Genomic DNA, 18,737 nt, shown 5'->3' with positions numbered 1-18,737 from the left:
GGGAGAAGGGGGAGAACAAAGCATTCCACCATGGAAAATCATCAGTTTACAAGAGTAGTCAGAAACAGAGGAAAAAAGGAGCAATGGAAATATAAAAGAACCAGAAAGCAGTCAATAGGATGCATTAGTAAGTTCTTACATATCAACCATTACTCCAAAGATAAATGGATTTAATTCACCAATCAAAAGGCACAAAGCAGGGGCGCCTGGGTGGCTCAGTCGTTAAGCGTCTGCCTTCGGCTCAGGTCATGATCCCAGGGTCCTGGGATCGAGCCCTGCATCAGGCTCACTGCTCAGTGGGGAGCCTGCTTCTCCCTCTCCCACTCCCCCTGCTTGTGTTCTCTTTCGCGCTGTGTCTCTCTCTGTCAAATAAATGAATGGAATCTTTAAAAAAAACAAAAACAAAAAACACACAAAAGGCACAAAGCGCCTAAATGACTATTTTAAAAAAACAGACCCAACTATATGCAGCCTACTTCAGGTTTAAGAACGCACATGTGCTCAAAGTTGAGGGGATTATTTCATGCAAGCGGAAACCAAAGGAAAGTGTGGGTGTAGGCTGTAAGCCAAAAATGGTAACAAGAGACACAGAAGGCCATTATATAATGATAACGATGTCAATACATCAAGAAGATATGACAATTGTAAATATATATACAACCAACATTGGACCACCTGAATGTATTAAACAAATACTAATACATCAGAAAGAAGATTTAGACAAGATTACAACAATAAGACACTTCAGTACCCCATTTTCAGCAATGGGTAGGTCATTGAGACAGAAAATCAATTTAAAAAATTGGAATTGAACCATGCTTTAGATCAAATGGACCTAATAGACATCAAACGAAATAATAAATTAAAATGGATCAAATAGTTAAATGTAAGCGCTGAAACCATAAAACACTCAGAAGAAAACACAGGAGTAAATCTTCATGACCTTGAGTTGGGCAATAGTTTCCTAGATATGACCCCCAAAGCAGATAAAAACTGTTATATTTTACATTTTTAAGAATCATTTATTTCTTTTAGAGGTGGGGAGGGGTGGAGGGAGAGAGAAAGAATCCCAAGCAGACTCCCTGCTGAGTGTGGAGCCCAGCCTAGGGCTTGATCCCACTACCCTGAGATCATGACCTGAGCTGAAAGGAAGAGTCGGACACTCAACTGACTGAGCCACCTAGGCACTCCCAAAACTGTTATATTTTAAGACACTATCAGTAAGATGAAAAAGAAACCCAGAGAACGGAGGAAATATATATCATATATCTAACATATCAAATCATATATGTAACATGGACAGCACAGCTCAAGAGATGGGGAATTTCAGACTGGAGCTGGAAATGGTACAAAAAGGAACCAAATGCAAGTATTATGTTTATATATGAAGATAGCAGCAATTTGGAGGTAAATTCCCATATAGGGATGTGATGGGTTATTGAGCTACAGGGAATCCTTAAGGACAAAGATAAAAAGAAAACAAAAGTTATTATGATGAATGATGGAAAAAGCCTATATTCATGAAAATGGAATATCTAGGAAATTTAGAAAAACTGAATGATTGATGTAGTGAAAGAATCATCATCACTCTGTGCCAGGTAATGTTTGAAGCCTTATATCAAGTTTTAGGAGTGACCTCCAAACTTTTTTGAATTTTGAGGGTGCAGTTTTCCTAACACAACTTAAAATTGGAAAATAAGATATTACATCATAAGTGTATATAATAAAAAGATGTGATTATTGGTGTATTATAAATATTGACATGTAAAATTATAATTTAATTTTTAATTCAGTCTGAATACATAACAATTAATGACAATTATCCATTTAATGAATATACAAAAAAGCTTTTTTAAAGCAATTAGAAGCATTACATCATTTTTTCCTCTAAAGCTTTTATTCCACGAGTTTTTTTATTCCACTCTCCTCACAAAACATGGATATATATTGTAATTTATTATAAAATCTCGATGAACATAAAGCCCTAAATTTTTTTTTTAAAAATTTTTATTTATTTATTTGACAGAGAGAGAGACAGCGAGAGAGGGAGCACAAGCAGGGGGAGCGGGAGAAGCAGGCTTCCCACCGAGCAGGGAGCCCGATGCGGGGCTCGATCCCAGGACCCTGGGATCATGACCTGAGCCGAAGGCAGACACTCAATGACTGAGCCACCCAGGTGCCCCAAAGCCCTAAAATTTTTAAAGATTTTGGTTTTATTGCATTTTCACATAGTATTTTTTTATTATGTTCAATTAGCCAACATATAGTACATCATTAGTTTTTGATGTAGTGTTCAACGATTCATTAGTTGAGTATAAGACCCAGTGCTCATCACATTTTTAAAGATTTTATTTATTTATTTGAGAGAGAGAGAGAGAGTGCTAGCACAAGCCGGAGGGAGGGGCAGAGAGAGAGGGAGAACTAGACTCCCTGCTGAGCAGGGAGCCTGATGCGGGGCTTGATCCCAGGACGCTAAGATCATGAGCTGAGCTGGCGGCAGATGCCTAACCGACTGAGTCACCCAGGTGCCCTAAAGCTCTACATTTTTAACAACATATTCAAGATTGAGTTATCATTGCAATATTTGGAACAAAATTGATTAAAGATGCATAAGTGTGTTATCAAACATGAAAAATAATTATTAACCAAAAATAACTTTTTGCTTTACTACAAATGCATATCTTTAGTAAACAGATGGTACTTTCTTTCTATTAGTTTATGAATACATAGATGAATATTTCTTTTTACTGGAGTGAGATGAAGATCAGCATCAACTTTTTCCCATGTTTTATTTTGAAAAATGTAAACACTGAAACTCACATCAATAGGTAGATGTGAAAGTTGGAAGATTAGGCATTAGATATATAGATAGATAGATAGATCACACAGTTTTTTCAACTCCTTACAAGTTATATGCCAAAAATTCCTTAGTAAGCTATTATTAAGCTTCAGAAAAGCTTAATTTCAAAGCTTTATCCACCATTAGCTTGATTCTTCCTGGTGTCATTGCTTTGGTAAACAAAAAATTTTCAGTCACTTGGATTTCCAAAGGATTTATTACCCAAAGTCTATGATTACTCACCTTCTGAACACCAGCAGCAATATTTCAATTATCCACTGATTTGACACCTGGAAGTTTGTCCATTCTGGGCAATCCATGACTGTCAAATAAAGGACGGGTGAGAGGTACATTTTTTTTTCAGAGTGGAAGAAGAGAAAATGAGAAAGTGGAGGTAGAAAAGAAGAGCCTGTTAAGAATGTTCTGAGCATCGGGCGCCTGGGTGGCTCAGTTGGTTAAGCAACTGCCTTCGGCTCAGGTCATGATCCTGGAGTCCCAGGATCGAGTCCCGCATCGAGCTCCCTGCTCAGGGGGAGCCTGCTTCTCCCTCTGACCCTCCCCCCTCTCATGCTCGCTCTATCTCATTCTCTCTCTCAAATAAATAAATAAAATCTTTAAAAACAAAAAACAAAAAACAAGAATGTTCTGAGCATGATAAGACATTCAGAAATCGAGGGTCTAAAAATGGATTCCCTTAAATTCTCAATGTGTACACCTTGTAAAACCTTTTTGAGGCTGGTATCCCAGTTTGAAGACTACTGGTTTATATTGTGTGACTTTCTAATATTTATTGAGATGACTGCATGAACCCTATGTTCTCAAGTTTATATTGAGCGTTTGCCATGTGCAAGACACTGGTCTAGCAGCTTGAGACACAGCCAAGGATAAGATCAAGGTGTTAGGACTATATGGACATTATGGTCATGATGATAGTCCATAAATAAGTAAATAACTCAATAATTCAGTAGGAGAATGAAGAAATATACAAAATAATTTCAAAGGACTTAAGTGACAGGAAGAAAATAATACAGAGTAGTGAGGAATGGTCTCATTGCCAAGGATTGTTTCTAAAGAGATGATATTTGAAGGAAAGATGTGGAAAAAGAGTAGTCTAGGCTGAGGCAGACTGATGGTCTAGGGAGGCCTTCATAGTGAAAGGATGCCTCTGTGAAGAGTCAACACATGACCTGTGTGATTTAGGTGTCAGCTATGCAAAGAAATAGAGAAGAGAAATTTAGGCAGAGAGAAGGTGATCAGTTTGTTCCAGTTGGCTAAAGACTTTCTTGATATTGGCACTCTAATTCTCGTATTCTGGGAAAACCTTCAGTCCCAAACAAAAATCGTTTGTCAACCTAACAGGGGGTCTATGATCTACTGGAATAGAGGTCCCTTGAAAGGTCAGTGATCTGATGGCCAGTATCCAAATTGCAATCACAGTTACTGGCAACTTGACTTAGACAAAATAAAAAGAATTAGAGGAAAAAGCCTTCTTGATTCTGAGACATTTAGGCACTTGAGACTGTGGCTTTCAATAGCACCCCAGACTTAGCCAAATACATTAATAATTAATCAACTTTATAGTTAATAACTGCATTTCTGTGATATCAGAGTTAACTCGCCAACTCATCAGTCACCAAACAACACTCACATGTATCTAGACACACAAAGCATAGAAACCCTACATACGACAAGCATTTGTGGACAAGATGAAGATCTTGAGAGGCATGATGTGAGATCACTATAGTGGGAAGTTGGACTTTTCATTGGAAAGATAAGTAGAATTTGTGATGCAGCTTTTAATTTCATATGATGCTCTCAAGGCAAGTCCCACTCTCATCTCTATTAGACCATTCCTTACTACTCTATACTATTAAATAAGTATTTGTGCAGAATGAGGTGGTTTCTAACTATCATCTCTATCTAGTTAAATCAATATTTGTGGAGAATGAAGTGGTTTCTAACTATAACTGGATTAGTATCTAGTTGAAGCCTTAAACAAAAATTGACCTAATGATACAGATAGGGATTTAAACTCTTAACTTACAATAAAAGGGGTGGCAAGTGTGGGAAAGGGACTTGTCTGAAACTTTTTCTGTACCTTCATAGGTTCCTCTGTATATGATAGTAGTGGTTCAGGCATTATTAAAGTCAAAATCCTTGTCTCAACCATAAAGGCAGCTCCAAACTGTGGTCTTCATTTTGTTTTGTTTTTATTTTTGTTTTTTGGTATGGAAAAATACACAGACACACAAATGTTCTCTTCAGACCAATATATTTTAATACATCGGAGGAAGACAGATAAAGAATTTCAGCCCAATAAAGAGAACTCCTGTATCTTCTATGCGCTTCCCTTTACACATTTCCAACTGTAGGGTAACTCTTGGTGCTTATCTTGGCAATAGCATTATGTCCATCTACATGCCATCCAATCCCCAATAGAATTGTCCCTGGGGAAATAACATCAATAGAATTGGCTCCCTGGATACTACTCCCAGTGCTTATCTCTAGTGTCCCATACCCAGATGAAATGTTAATTAGTTGTACTATTAGTGGTCTCAAGAGGACGTGCCAAAGCTCAGGAAGAAACTTCTCTTAGGTCTCAGTTACTAGGCTTTCTATGGGTTTGGTTGATTCAGGTATGAACTCATCATTCAAAAAAGAAGCAGGGGAATTTGAAAAAAATTCCCAAGTATTAATATCAGTAGTTATCTCTTCTTCAAAGGGTATAAGACGTGGTGGTGTTTTAGTGTATCCGTGATCTTCTTTTATGGGAATGCAGCATGTTAGCTTGTTCATACAAAGAAGCTTGTACCTCTCAACATGAAAGCATCGTTTTCTGCAGTGTCCTATATTATTCTTCCAACATCTTTCAACTGTCCAGCCAGCTGCAGGGAATAAACGAGTAGGTCAAGTTTTTGACTCTAGCAACAATCTGGTAAGCATTAATTCAAAATTTTGACAACTATTGCTACTCCCATCTAGACTAATATGATAGATACTACAAGCCATTGGGGGACAAAAGAAAAAACTGAAACTGTATATTAAATATTTTGTCATATGCCATCAAGGAAATGGGGGTGGGTGGGGAGAGAGAGAAAGAAGGAAAGCAGAAGAAGGAAGGAGGAGGAGGAAGAAAGAGAGACAGAGAGGGAGACCTATGTAGAGCTGATATTTAAGCCAAGGCAAGAAGGATGGAAGGAGCCAGCCAGGTACACAGGAGGCAGAGATTGTTTCAGGAAAAGACCAGCAAATGGTCAATCTCACTGCAGAGAAGCTGCATTGTGTATCTGGAGAAGGCTGATTGAGTCTGAAGTGTAATGTGCAAAGAGCAAAAGAGAAAGAGATGAAATGAGCTTGAAATGACAGTGCCATCCCCCAGTCAGATTAGGCCATTATTAAGCATTTTTATTTCAAAACATAGTGTGACCTAACTTGTGATTTAGATGGTTAGTTTGGATTTTATGTGTAAATTAGATTAGGGAAAAGAAATAATAGAATCAGGAAAGCATGTTAGAAGCTTTGGCTAGGTAAGACATAATGGTGGCTGGAACTGGGCTTCAAGAGCTGTGGAAAGAAGAGGACTGATTTAAGACATTGGTTTCTTGGATATAAGGTCAGAGGAAGATGGAGAAATCAAAGTGCATTATTACATTTCTGTTGGGATAGGGAAGATTAGTGGTGCTCACTATTCACAGAATAGTAAACTGAGAAAAGAACAAGATTTGGAAGGAAGAGAAAGAGGTGGGCTCAAGTATTTGCTTCAGGGCATATAACATGTAATATACTAGGATGTCAAGAAGGCAGTGGAATATACCCGTAGGATCTCAGCAGATAAGTTTGGACTCTAGATGTAAATTTTGGAATCATTGCTTATAGATATTTAAAACTGCAGTAATGGATAAAGTATAGTGAGTTGGAATAATATGGGATAAAATGGGGCCAAGATTAAATTCTGGTCAGTGTCAATATTGAGAGCTCAAATAGGAGGAAAAGACTCAAAGGAACAACCATATAAGTCAGAACAAAACAAGAGAATGGGGCACTAGAGAATTAGATTAGTTTCTCCCAAAGCAGACCTTGGGAAAAATTTTGAGTATAATAATTGAATTGAGAGGCATTCTCCTCCCTCCTAAATCAGTTTAGAAATGGGATAGTTAGGGAAGTAAGAAAGTAAAAAAGAGCTAGGAGGAGTTAAAATGGTGGAGTAGTGGGGGACCTATGCTTGCCTCATCCCTCAAACACAGCTAGATAAATATCAAATCATTCTGAACACCCAAGAGCTTGATCTGAGGACTGAGAGAACAAACCTCACATCTAGAAGGAGAAAAACAGCCACACTGCGGAAGGGAGGAGCTGCAGGGAGTTGATTTGGGGGAGAAAAGATTTGTGGATACTACAAAGGGGAGGGAGCTCTGAGCATGGAGAGAGAGAGGGAAAGAAAAAGAGAAAGCAATGCACAGGGGATTGCACAAGAAAAATACTTCTCCAAAACAACTGACTGGGAAAAGGAGAGGGGCTGATTATCGTAGGTTTTTAAAAGCAGTGGAGCTCAAAGTCAAAAGTTTTAGAAGTCCATGCCATTGAGGGGATCGTGCCTGCCAGGCTTTGCAGTGTTCCTGTGGGGAAGGAGGGCAGAGGCCTGGGAGCAGTGTGATTTCAGGATCCTCTGGATGGCACTGGAGAGACCGTTCCCCTTCTTGGAGTGCATTTGGGAGAGGTGGCACTGCCTCTCAGGGGACAAAAAAGATGGTGGGAACTATTGAGCAGCCCTGTTAATTAGCATGGCAACAGAAGCACCTGCTGAAGGTACCATAAACTCCGAGCCCCTGTACAGTAGTGCAACCACCTTTCTGGGACAAACCAGCATCAGCCATGGTGCAGCAAGACCCACCCCCAGAGGATCAGCACAGGTCCACACGACACCAGATCTCTAAAATTTAGAGTTTTGAAACCCAGCTGCTCGCCTGAGATAAAACAAAGGAGCACTGTGCCACCAGGTAGGGAGACATCTTGGACATAGTGTGAAGGCAAGGCTCTGATAGAAGCCTGGGATGCATGAGGGGGAGATTATTCACACTTCAGGGCTTCCTGAACAGTGGCAGGTACAAACTCCCCTCTCCAGGGACTAGAGAGCAGGCCAATGCCATTTTTCACCCTGCCCATCAGCAAACAGACTGACTTCAGTGAGCAACAGTGGGGACTGGAGCCACCTACACCAAGCCCGGCCCCCCTGTGCCCTGCAGGTGCATCTTTACTAGGGCAAGTCAGCCTGAGAACCAATGAAGCAGGCCCCTCCCCCACAAGACCAGCACAAACCCCTTGCATGCACCAAGTCTACTGATCATAGAGTGCTGCAAATCTTCAGCTCTAGGGGAAATATGATCTAGCCTCTTTTAACAAGTAGACCAAAACACACCTAGCTAAAACTTGCCACACAGTGGACAACGTCCAAACACTCCCCATTGCAGGTAGGGAGAAACTCTGAAGAGAACTAACCTGAGAGAAAGAGCAAGCAAAACACAATAGCAGAGTGCACACTCTGAAACGCTTTCAGCAGCATCAGGCCCTGGACAGTATTGGAACTCTTCTTAATATAGCCATTACTCTCAAGAGCAGGAAATATAACAGGCTTTCCTAGAACACAAAAGAACAGTGACTGAGAGAAAATGACAAGATGGAGGAATTCACCCCAAAAGAAAGAACAGGAAGAGGTCATGGCCAGGGATCTAATCAAAATGATATAAGTAATATGCTGAACCAGAATTTAAAACAATCATAAGGATACCAGCTGGGCTTGAGAAAAGTATAGAAGATACTAGAGAATCCCTTACTGCAGGGACAAAAGAACTGAAAACTAGTCAGGCTGAAATACAGGTCTCAACTGGTACAAAAAGATTGCAATTATACCATGCATATTTTCAGACCACGATGCTTTAAAACTTGAACTCAGTCACAAGAGAAAATTTGGAAGGAATACAACTACATGGAGGTGTCCATCCTACTAAAGAATGAATGGGTCAGCCAGGAAATTAAAGAAGAATCTTTAAAATACAGGAAACAAATGAAAATGAAAACATGACAGTTCAGAACCTTTGGGATACAGCAAATGTGGTTATAAGAGGGAAGTATATAGCAATACAAGCCTTTCTCAAGAAGCAAGAAAAGTCTCAAATACGCAACCTAACCCTATACCCAAAGGAGCTGGAAAAAAGACAGCTAATAAAGCAGCAAGAGAAGAGAAGTAATAAAGATTAGAGCAGAAATCAATAATACAGAAATAAAAAAAGCATAGTAGAATAGATAAACGAAACTAGGAGCTGGTTTTTTGAAAGAATTAATAAAATTGATAAAGCCCTAGCCAGACTCATCAAAAAGGGAAGAGAAAGGACCCAAGTAAATAAAATCATGAATGAAAGAGGAGAGATCACAACCAACAGTGAAGAAATACAAACATTTATAAGAGAATATTATGAGCAAATATATGCCAACAAATTAGGCAATTTGGAAGAAATGGATGCATTCCTAGAAATGTATAAACTACCAAAACTGAAACAGAAAGAAATAAAAAATTTGAACAGACCCATAACCAGCAAAGAAATTGAATCAGTAATAAAAAATCTACCAACAAACAAGAGTCCAGGGCTGGATGGCTTCCCAGTGGAATTCTACCAAACATTTAAAGAAGAATTAATGCCTATTCTTATGAAACTGTTTAAAAAAGTAGAGATGGAAGGAAAACTTCCAAACTCTTTCTATGAGGCCAGCATTACCTTGATCCCAAAACCAGACAAAGACTCCACTAAAAAGGAGAATTACAGACCAATATCCCTGATGAACATGGATGCAAAAAGTCTCACCAAAATATTAACTAATAGGATCCAACAGTACATTAAAAGAGTTATTCACCATAACCAAGTGGGATTTATTCCTGGGCTGCAAGGTTGGTTCAACATCTGCAAATCAATCAATGTGATACACCACATTAATAAAAAGAAAGGACAAGAACGATATGATCCTCTCAATAGATGCAGAAAAAGCATTTGACAAAATACAGCATGCTTTCTTGATAAAAAACTCTCTGCCATGTAGGGATAGAGGGAACATACCTCAATATCATAAAAGCCACATAGGAAAAATCCACAGTGAATATCATCCTCAATGGGGAAAAACTGAGAGCTTTTCCCCTAAGATCAGGAACACAACAGGGATGACCACTGTCAACACTGTTGTTCAACATAGTACTGGAAGTCCTAGCCTCAGCACTCAGACAACAAAAAGAAATAAAAGGCATCCAAATTGGCAAAGAAGAAGTCGAACTCTCACTCTTTGCAGATGACATGATACTCTATGTAGTAAACCTAAAAGACTCCAGCAAAAAATTACTAGAACTGATACAGGAATTCAGCAAAGTTGCAGAACATAAAATCAGTGCAGAGAAGTCCATTGCATTTCTATACATTAACAATGAGGCAGAAGAAAGAGAAACCAAGGAATTGATCCCATTTATGGTTGCACCCAAAACCATAAGATACCTAGGAATAAACCTAACCAAAGAGGTAAAGGATCTGTATTCTGAAAACTATAGAACACTTATGAAAGAAATTGAGGAAGACACAAGAAATAGAAAAACATTCCATGCTCATGGATTGGAAGAACAAATATTGTGAAAATGTTTATGCTACCCAAAGCAATCTACACATTCAATGCAATGCCTATCAAAATACCATCAGCATTTTTCATAGAGCTGGAACAAACAATCCTAAAATTTGTATGGAACCAGAAAAGACCCTGACTAGCCAAAGTAATGTTGAAAAAGAAAAGCAATGCTGGAGGCATCATAATTCCATACTTCAATCTATATTACAAAGCTGAAATCATTAAGACAGTATGGTACTGGCACAAAAACAGATACATAGATCAATGGAACAGAAGAGAAAGCCCAGAAATGGACACTCAACTCTATGGTCAACTAATCTTTGACAAAGCAGGAAAGAATATCTAAAAGAAAGAAGACAGTCTCCTCAACAAAACTTAGTCGGAAAATTGGACAGCCACATTCAGAAGAATGAAACTGGACCACTTTTTTACACCATACACAAAAATAACTCAAAATGGATGAAAGACCTAAATGTGAGACAGGAATCCATCAAAATCCTAGAGGACAACAAGGCAGCAATGTCTTTGACCTCGACTGCAGCAACTTCTTTCTAGACACATCTCCAAAGGCAAGAGAAATAAAGGCAAAAATGATCTACTGGGACTTCATTAAGATGAAAAGCTTTTGCACAGCAAAGGAAATAGTCAACAAAACTAAAAGGCAACCTATGGAATGGGAGAAGATATTTGCAAATGTCTTATGAGATAAAGAGCTAGTATCCAAAATCTATTAAGAACTTATGAAACTCAACATCCTAAAAAACAAATAATCCAGTCAAGAAATGGGCAGAAGACATGAACAGACATTTCTCCAAAGAAGATATATGAAAAAATGTTCAACATCACTCAGCATCAGGGAAATACAAATCAAAACCACAGTGAGAGGGATGCCTGGGTGGCTCAGTTGGCTAAGCATCTTCCTTTGGTTCAGGTCATGATCTCAGGGTCCTGGGATCAAGCCTGGCATTGGGCTCCCTGCTCAGCAGGGAGTCTGCTTCTCCATCTCCCTCTGCAGCACCCCCTGCTTGTGCTCTCTTGCTCTCTCTCTCTGTCAAATAAATAAATAAAATCTTTAAAAAACCACAGTGAGATACCACCTCACACAGTCAAAATGGCTAAAATTAACAACTCAAGAAACAACAAATGTTGGCAAGGATGAGGAGAAAGGGGAACTCTCTTACACTATTGGTGGGAATGCAAACTGGTGCAGCCACCTTGGAAAACCTCAAGATTTTGGGTTGAGGTTCCTCAAAAATTTAAAAATAGAACTATTTTGTGACCCAACAATTGCACTACTAGGTATTTACCCACAGGATACAAAAATACTGATTTGAAGGGGCATATGCATCCCAGTGTTTATAGCAACATTATCAACAATAGCCAAATTATGGAAAGAACCCAAACACCCATCAACTGATGAATGGATAAAGAAGTTGAAGTATATCTATATACAATGGGATATTACTCAACCATAAAAAAGAATGAAATCTTGTCATTTGCAATGACGTGGATGGAGCTAGAGTGTATTATGTTAAGTGAAATAAGCCAGAGAAAGACAAATACCATATGATTTCACTCATATGTGGAAATTAAGAAACCAGATGAACGTAGAGGAATGGAGAAAAAAGAAGAGAGAGAGAGAGGGAAGCAAACAATGAAATCCTTAACTATAGAGAACAAACAGGGTTGATGGAGGGGAGTTGGGGGGATGGGCTAAATGGGTGATGGTATTAAGGAGGGCACTTGTGATGAGCACTGGGTGTTATATGTAAGTGATGAATCACTAAATTCTACACCTAAAACCAGTTTTACAATATTTGTTAACTAACTGGAATTTAAATTAAAACTTGAAATTAAAAAAAAAGAGCCAAAAGTAGGTGAGTTATACAGTTAGTTACCAGTAGTTGACTAGAGCATAATCCCATGGAAAACTCTGGCAGCCAGTGTATGAAACAAGCCTCAGAGTTATCCTTCTTGAGAATGAAAGGAACTGGAGTATTTATCTGCCGTCTAGCCAGCCAATAGTTGATAGATGATCCCAGAGTGAGTTCATAATTCCCTCTCATTTCTGGATTGCTCTGTATAGGGCTATTTCACATGCAATCAACCATGCTTTGAGGGTAACTGCCAGTTGCAGGCTGGTGTGCATGAAAATGGTAAATGCTAAGAGGATCCAAGGAAAATTGAATCAGATATGAATAGATTATGCGAGAGAGGAAAATGTTTCTTAAAGCGATGAGTGGACTTCTGTAGGTAAATATTACGGAGAAGTTCAGTAAGATAAGTGCAGAAGTGTCCATTATGTTGAACATGATGATTGTCACTGGTAACCATGAGAGGAGCAGTTTCCCAGTGGTAGGGAAAAAAGAAACAAAAGTGAAGTTGGTGAAATGTGAATGATAAAAGTTGAAATAGCACCTGGAGACAAAACTCTTAAGTTTACTGTGAGGAAGGGCAGAGAAATAGAGAGGTTCTTGGAGGAAATATGGAGCCAAGTGAGCATTTTTCAGGGATGTTTTGAAGAATGGGAAATAACAGAGCATGTTTGAAGGCACTTAAGAAGAAACCAGTAGAAAGGGAGAGATTAATGTAGAATAGGGAAATGTCACAATGAAAGGTCATAATCCTTTGTAGTTGGCAAGGATCAAAATCACATTTGGCAGATCGAGATGGAGAAGGCACACATTCTCAGTTATGTCAGAGGGAAAGAGAAGTTGGATACAGAGGCATACTGGTATGAATGTTGACCATGGTAAAAAGAAAAAAGTTCTGTTTTAATTTTTAATTTTTAAATTTTTGTTTATTCATTTTTTTAGATTCCACATATAGTACTTGTGTTTCTCAGTCTGACTTATTTCACTTAGCAAAATACCCTCAGTCTATCTATGTTGTTGTAAATGGCACAATCTCATCATTTTTTATGGCTGCATAATATTTCATTGTATATATATACCACATCTTCCTCATCCATTCGTCTATTGATGGACACTTGGGTTGCTTCCACATCTTGACTATTGTGAAGAATGTTACAATAAACATAGGGGTGCATATATCTTTTCATATTAGTGTTTTAATTTTCTTTGGGCAAATACCCAGTAGTAGAATTATTAACTCATATGGTATTTCTATTTTTAATTTTTTGAGCAACCTCCATACTATTTCCCACAGTTTCTGCACCAATTTTCATTCCTACCAACAGTGCACAAGGGTTCCTTTTTCTCCACATCCTCACCAACGCTTGTTATTTCTTGTCTTTTTCATTTTAGCCATTCTGATGTGTAAGGTGATATCTTTTTTTAAGATTATTTATTTATTTATTTATTTGATATATATATATATAGAGAGAGAGAGAGAGAGAGAGAATGTGTGTGAGAGAGAGAGCACGAGTGGAGGGTGGGGGCAGAGGGAGAGGGAGAAGCAGACTCCCTGCTGAGCAGGGAGCCTGATGTGGGGCTCCATCCCAGGACCTTGGGATCATGACCTGAGCTGAAGGCAGATGCTTAACTGACTGAGCCACCCAGGTGCCCCTGTAAGTTGATATCTAACTGTGGTTTTGATTTGCATTTCCCTGATGATTGGTGAGGTTGAGCATCTTTTCATGTGACTCTTTGAATTTTTAAAATCTTGAAGTGTGGGATAAAGTCGTAAGCTGGGAGGGAGAGGCACATAGAAAAGTAGAGCAGGAGAATTAAAGAAAGGTCAGTACAAAATAGCTGTCTAGGAAGGAGGGAAGATGAGCTCAAAAAAAAAATACAGTAGGATTTATGAGCAATGTGATAATTCATTTGTGGGATGTAGACATGAATGTAAAATGAAACTAGCCTGCTCCATTGTATGATCATTTATCAAGCAAGCAAACATGACCATCTTTCTCATCAAATTGCCTGCAAAGTGCAAAGGTTAGTGTATTCTTGGCAGAGGAAGCAGCTAGAGTAAATGTTCTATATTGGAGGAAGCCTGGTATACATGAGAAAGGGGAAATAAGTCTCAAAACAATCTTTTCTGGATTTAATTTGATAATGTATAAAAAGCACCTTTCATGGGTTGACATATATAAAGCTCACAATAATTTGTCTCCTATTGCCTCCCCTGGGCTAAGAAGTTTATTCCATTTTTCCAGTGATTCATTCTCTTACTACTTATTGGCTCAAATTTACTTTGCTTATGTTAGAATTATCTGTAAGTTTCAAATGTAGACATTCCACTTCTTTCATCCAAGACAAACTTTGACATCATTTCTTCATTTCTTGCTCTACAAGATTATTTCTCAATTTTTCTTTTCTTCCAGGGTACCTATTCTAGAAAGCTCCTCATTCAACAAAGTTTGAGCCGCTAACTATAGTACGGACTTCATTCTAGGTCCTTAAGGTACATTTGTGAACTAATCAGACAAAGTCACATGAAGCTTACTTTCTACCAGGGCAAGAAAGACAATGAAAAACAAGTAAATTATCTTATATGTGAGAAGGTGATAAGTGGTTTACAGAAATAAGAGAGAATCTATTTGGAGTGTTATGGGGGCAGATTGCAGTTTCTTTCTTCCTTTTTTTTAAATTAAAGATGTATTTATTTGAGAGAGAGAGAGAGCACAGGCAGGAGGGGCAGAGGGAGAAGGAGAATCTCAAGCAGACTCTGCTGAGCGTGGAGCCCAAGGCAGGGCTTGATCTCTCGACCCTGAGATCATGACCTGAGCTGAAACGAAGAGTCAGACACTTAACTGACCGTACCACCCAGGCACCCCCAGGTTGCAGTTTCTTAAACAGCCATTAGCATAGGACTTGAAAGAATGTGACAAGTAAACAATGACTTGAAGGAGGTAAAGGAATTAGCCACAACAGTACCTGGGGCAAGAGCATTAGCAGAGGAAACAGACAGAACTCTGGGTGGAGCAAGCCAGGCATGTTTGAGGAAGAGCATTGAAACCATTGTGGCTCTGGTGAAATGAGCAAGGACTAGAATGGTAGAAGATGAAGTGAGAGAGGTCATAAGGGACAGATCATGGAGAGCAGGTGGGCTGCTGTTAGGACCCTGGCTATTGCTCTGAGTGAAGAGGGGGCCATTGCAGAGTTTTGAGCAGAAGAGGTACATAATCTGACTTCCAGTGGGAGTGCTGTCTGCTATCTTGATGGCAGATTGCAGGAGGCAAGTGTAAAAGGACAGATACCTGTGAGGAAGCTACAGAAATAGGAGGTGAGAGATGGTAGGGATTTGAATCGGAGTGGTAGCAGTGGAGGTGGTGAGACTGGTTGGCTCTGGACATAACTTGCAAGTAGACTCTTTGATAGATACGGATGTCACAGCTAAAAATATCAAAGATAATTCCAAGAATATGGCTTAAGCAATGAAATGATGGCAATTGGGAATAATCTATAATTGAATGTATTTTTGTTAAGAATGACAGCAGTCATTTTCTTCAAAGCTCCTCAGTCTGGAATTATGTTGTTAAAATTTGTGACCTCCATCAGCAATATCTCAAAATCATAAAACTAAAGAATATGAATAACAACTGTATTATTTCAGGCACATAAGCCATTTGCCAAAACATTTTCCCATGTGGAAATTCTCTCTAAAACATACCAGATGCAGAATCAAAAAGCGTCAACTTAAATACAGCTATTGCCATTGATGGACAGCTTGGCTTGGTAAAAACCACCAGATGCTGTCTCACTTGAAAATACAGAAATAAACTCAAATACATTAAATAGTTAAATTTCAAAACAGAACCTATAAGGGAAAATCTATAAATCAACAGGAATAAAAACTACCCCCTAAAATAAAAGGGAAAAATAGGCATAGCCACACGATTTTTAGAAAAATTAAAATATACAATAAATATATATCTGAAGTTTGACTTCTTCATACTGAGTGAAATAGAAACAATTATATCTTTAAACATTATCCTTCATGTAAAAATTTTGATTTATGTCTAAGAACGTTTATATAGAAAATAACTCATATATATAACATAAATACACTTATTAGCGAAAATAGTGACATAAATGTTCATTTATCAAATTGGATAAATAATTTGTAGAGCATCCATTCATTGATATTTTATGCAATTATTGAAAATTCAGTTGTTGGAAAATATTTAATATATGGGAAACTACTAATAATGTAATAGAAATTTAAAAGTAGGCTACACATTTATTTACATGGTATCCAAGAATCTGAGGAAGAGCAACAGAACAAAACTTTATTCTTTATTATTTCAAAACTTTTCAAAATGTCAGCAAATAGTTCATAATCAGAAATTCACCCACCCTCTATAAGTTCTATGCATCTGTTAATAATAATAAAGTAAGTTTCTATATTGATAAGAAATCTCTAAGACATACTGGTAGTGCCTTGCAGAAGAATCCACATGGTTCATTTACACTGTATTTTTTAAAATCTAAGATATACACATGCGTTAGGATATACAAGTAATTGGTAAGATTGGTAAACATATATATATGCTTATATTTATGTACATATATATGTATATATATATATGCTAGGATATTCAAGTAATTGGTAAGATTGATTGATTGAGAGAGATTCTGAAAGAAAGATTGAAGAAATGTTATTCTAGGGTAAGAGAGTACTTTTCCTTAAACTCATATATACCTATCAAGCGCTTGATACTTTGTATCAATTGCAAGTACTATTTTTCAATGAAAAGTAGATAATTTCCAAAAGTAACATCACTAAAAAGCAGGAATAAGCTCATTCATATTGATCTAATACCAGAGGCTTACTATTTCATTGGTTAACACTGGTTAGAGAGACAGCCAGAAAAGGCTGCTCAGAAGATTGAGGAAATTCTTGCCTTTGGAGAAATGTCTCAGAAGATACCCCATCATGATAGGTGCCTCCAACAGGGTCTTAGAGAGTAGGGACATGGAGCTGCCATAATGAGAGCATTTCTGTGGCTTTTTATTGGCCCAAGTCTTTTCCAGCAGACCCTCTTTTCCTGTCAAGACACCTGAAATCTCAAGGTCAATAACTCATCCTAGTTCCATCATCGCTACATTTTAGGGTTCCATTACCTTTGGTCATCAAATTTAGGAACCCACATATAATGAAGGTCAGCATCAGGAGATTCATGGCTTCTGGAAGAGAGGAAGCTCTCTGTCCTGAGGAATCCAGAGCACTTGGCCCAGCTAGGAGTATAAATAGTCATCTTTACTTGCCTACCACGGGTGATGAACCAGAGATGGGGAGAATGCCATGCCGTTCGGATCACCAGACCATTAACTTGCATCATTGAGTGTGCATGACAAAATAATGCTCTGTTCTAGAAACTATTAAAGGAAACTGAGGCCTTATGAAATGAATTATAATCCTGAGGAAGTGTATGGTCTGATGGGAAGAAACAATTCCCAAAGGAAATTGTTCTCCTTAACCCTATATGGGGCCAATTACTTCTCCTCTCTTTGTATGCAGCACCATAAGTATACATCAATGATAGCAGAATGCTACGTAAAGATCCCACTTATTTCAGACCAATAGTTTTGACTTCTAGTAGAGTATTCTTCTCTCCATCTGAATGATTACCAAATACATTTTGTATTAATTTTTGTATAAGTTATGAAGTTTAGTTTGAGATGGATTTTTTTTTACTGTGGATATTCAGTTTTTGCAGTAACAATTTATTGAAAGTACTATCCTTCCTCCATTGAATTGCTCTGGCACATCTGTCAAAAATTAGTTGGCCATACTTGATTCTGTATTATGTTCCATTGATTATGTGTCTATTCCTCTGCCAGAACAACACACTCTTGATTACTATAGCTGTATAATATGTCTTGAGATAGTGCAGTGATTCTTCTTGCTTTATTCTTCTTTTAAAAAAATTTTTTACCGGGGTGCCTGGGTGGCTCAGTCGTTAAGCATCTGCCTTGGGTTCAGGTCATGATCCCAGGGTCCTGGGATCGAGCCGCACATCGGGCTCCCTGCTCACCGGGAAGCCTGTTTCTCCCTCTCCCACTTCCCCTGCTTGTGTTCCTGCTCTTGCTGTCTCTCTGTCAAATAAATAAAATCTTAAAAAAAAAAATTTTTTTTTACCTATACCAGTTCCTTTGCCTTTCAATAAAAATTGTAGAATACTCTATGTATATCTACAAAAATCTTGTTTGAGATTATGATAGCAATTGAGTTAAACCTGTGTATTAGTCTGGCATAAATTACTTCTTTGTTATGTTGAGTCTTCTAATCCATCCATGTGTGCCTACGCCACTTCACTTAAGTGTTTATTTCT

General features: G+C 38.2%; 1 protein-coding gene across 1 annotated transcript; it reads right to left on the bottom strand.

The window, feature by feature from the left end:
• Positions 1-5,431: 5,431 nt before the first annotated feature.
• On the bottom strand, positions 5,432-17,584 carry DEFB125 (defensin beta 125). Its single transcript, XM_035005673.1, has 2 exons — positions 17,527-17,584; positions 5,432-5,724 (listed from the first exon to the last, which is right to left on the bottom strand). The coding sequence occupies exons 1-2, from the start codon at positions 17,582-17,584 to the stop codon at positions 5,432-5,434; spliced, it is 351 nt and encodes a 116-aa protein (XP_034861564.1).
• Positions 17,585-18,737: the final 1,153 nt, after the last annotated feature.

This window comes from Mirounga leonina, unplaced genomic scaffold (assembly GCF_011800145.1).
Source record: "Mirounga leonina isolate KUSES-001 unplaced genomic scaffold, KU_Mleo_1.0 Mir_150, whole genome shotgun sequence".
In the NCBI taxonomy this organism is placed as follows: domain Eukaryota; kingdom Metazoa; phylum Chordata; class Mammalia; order Carnivora; family Phocidae; genus Mirounga; species Mirounga leonina.
Note: the sequence above shows the minus strand (reverse complement) of the source record. Positions and strands in the feature narration are given on the sequence as shown.

Coding starts and splice junctions, on each gene's coding strand:
- DEFB125 (XM_035005673.1), bottom strand. CDS start 17,584: ATGAATCTCCTGATGCTGACCTTCATTATATGTGGGTTCCTAAATTTG. Junction 5,725..17,526: donor CCTAAATTTGATGACCAAAG/GTAATGGAACCC, acceptor TATTCCCTGCAG/CTGGCTGGACAGTTGAAAGA.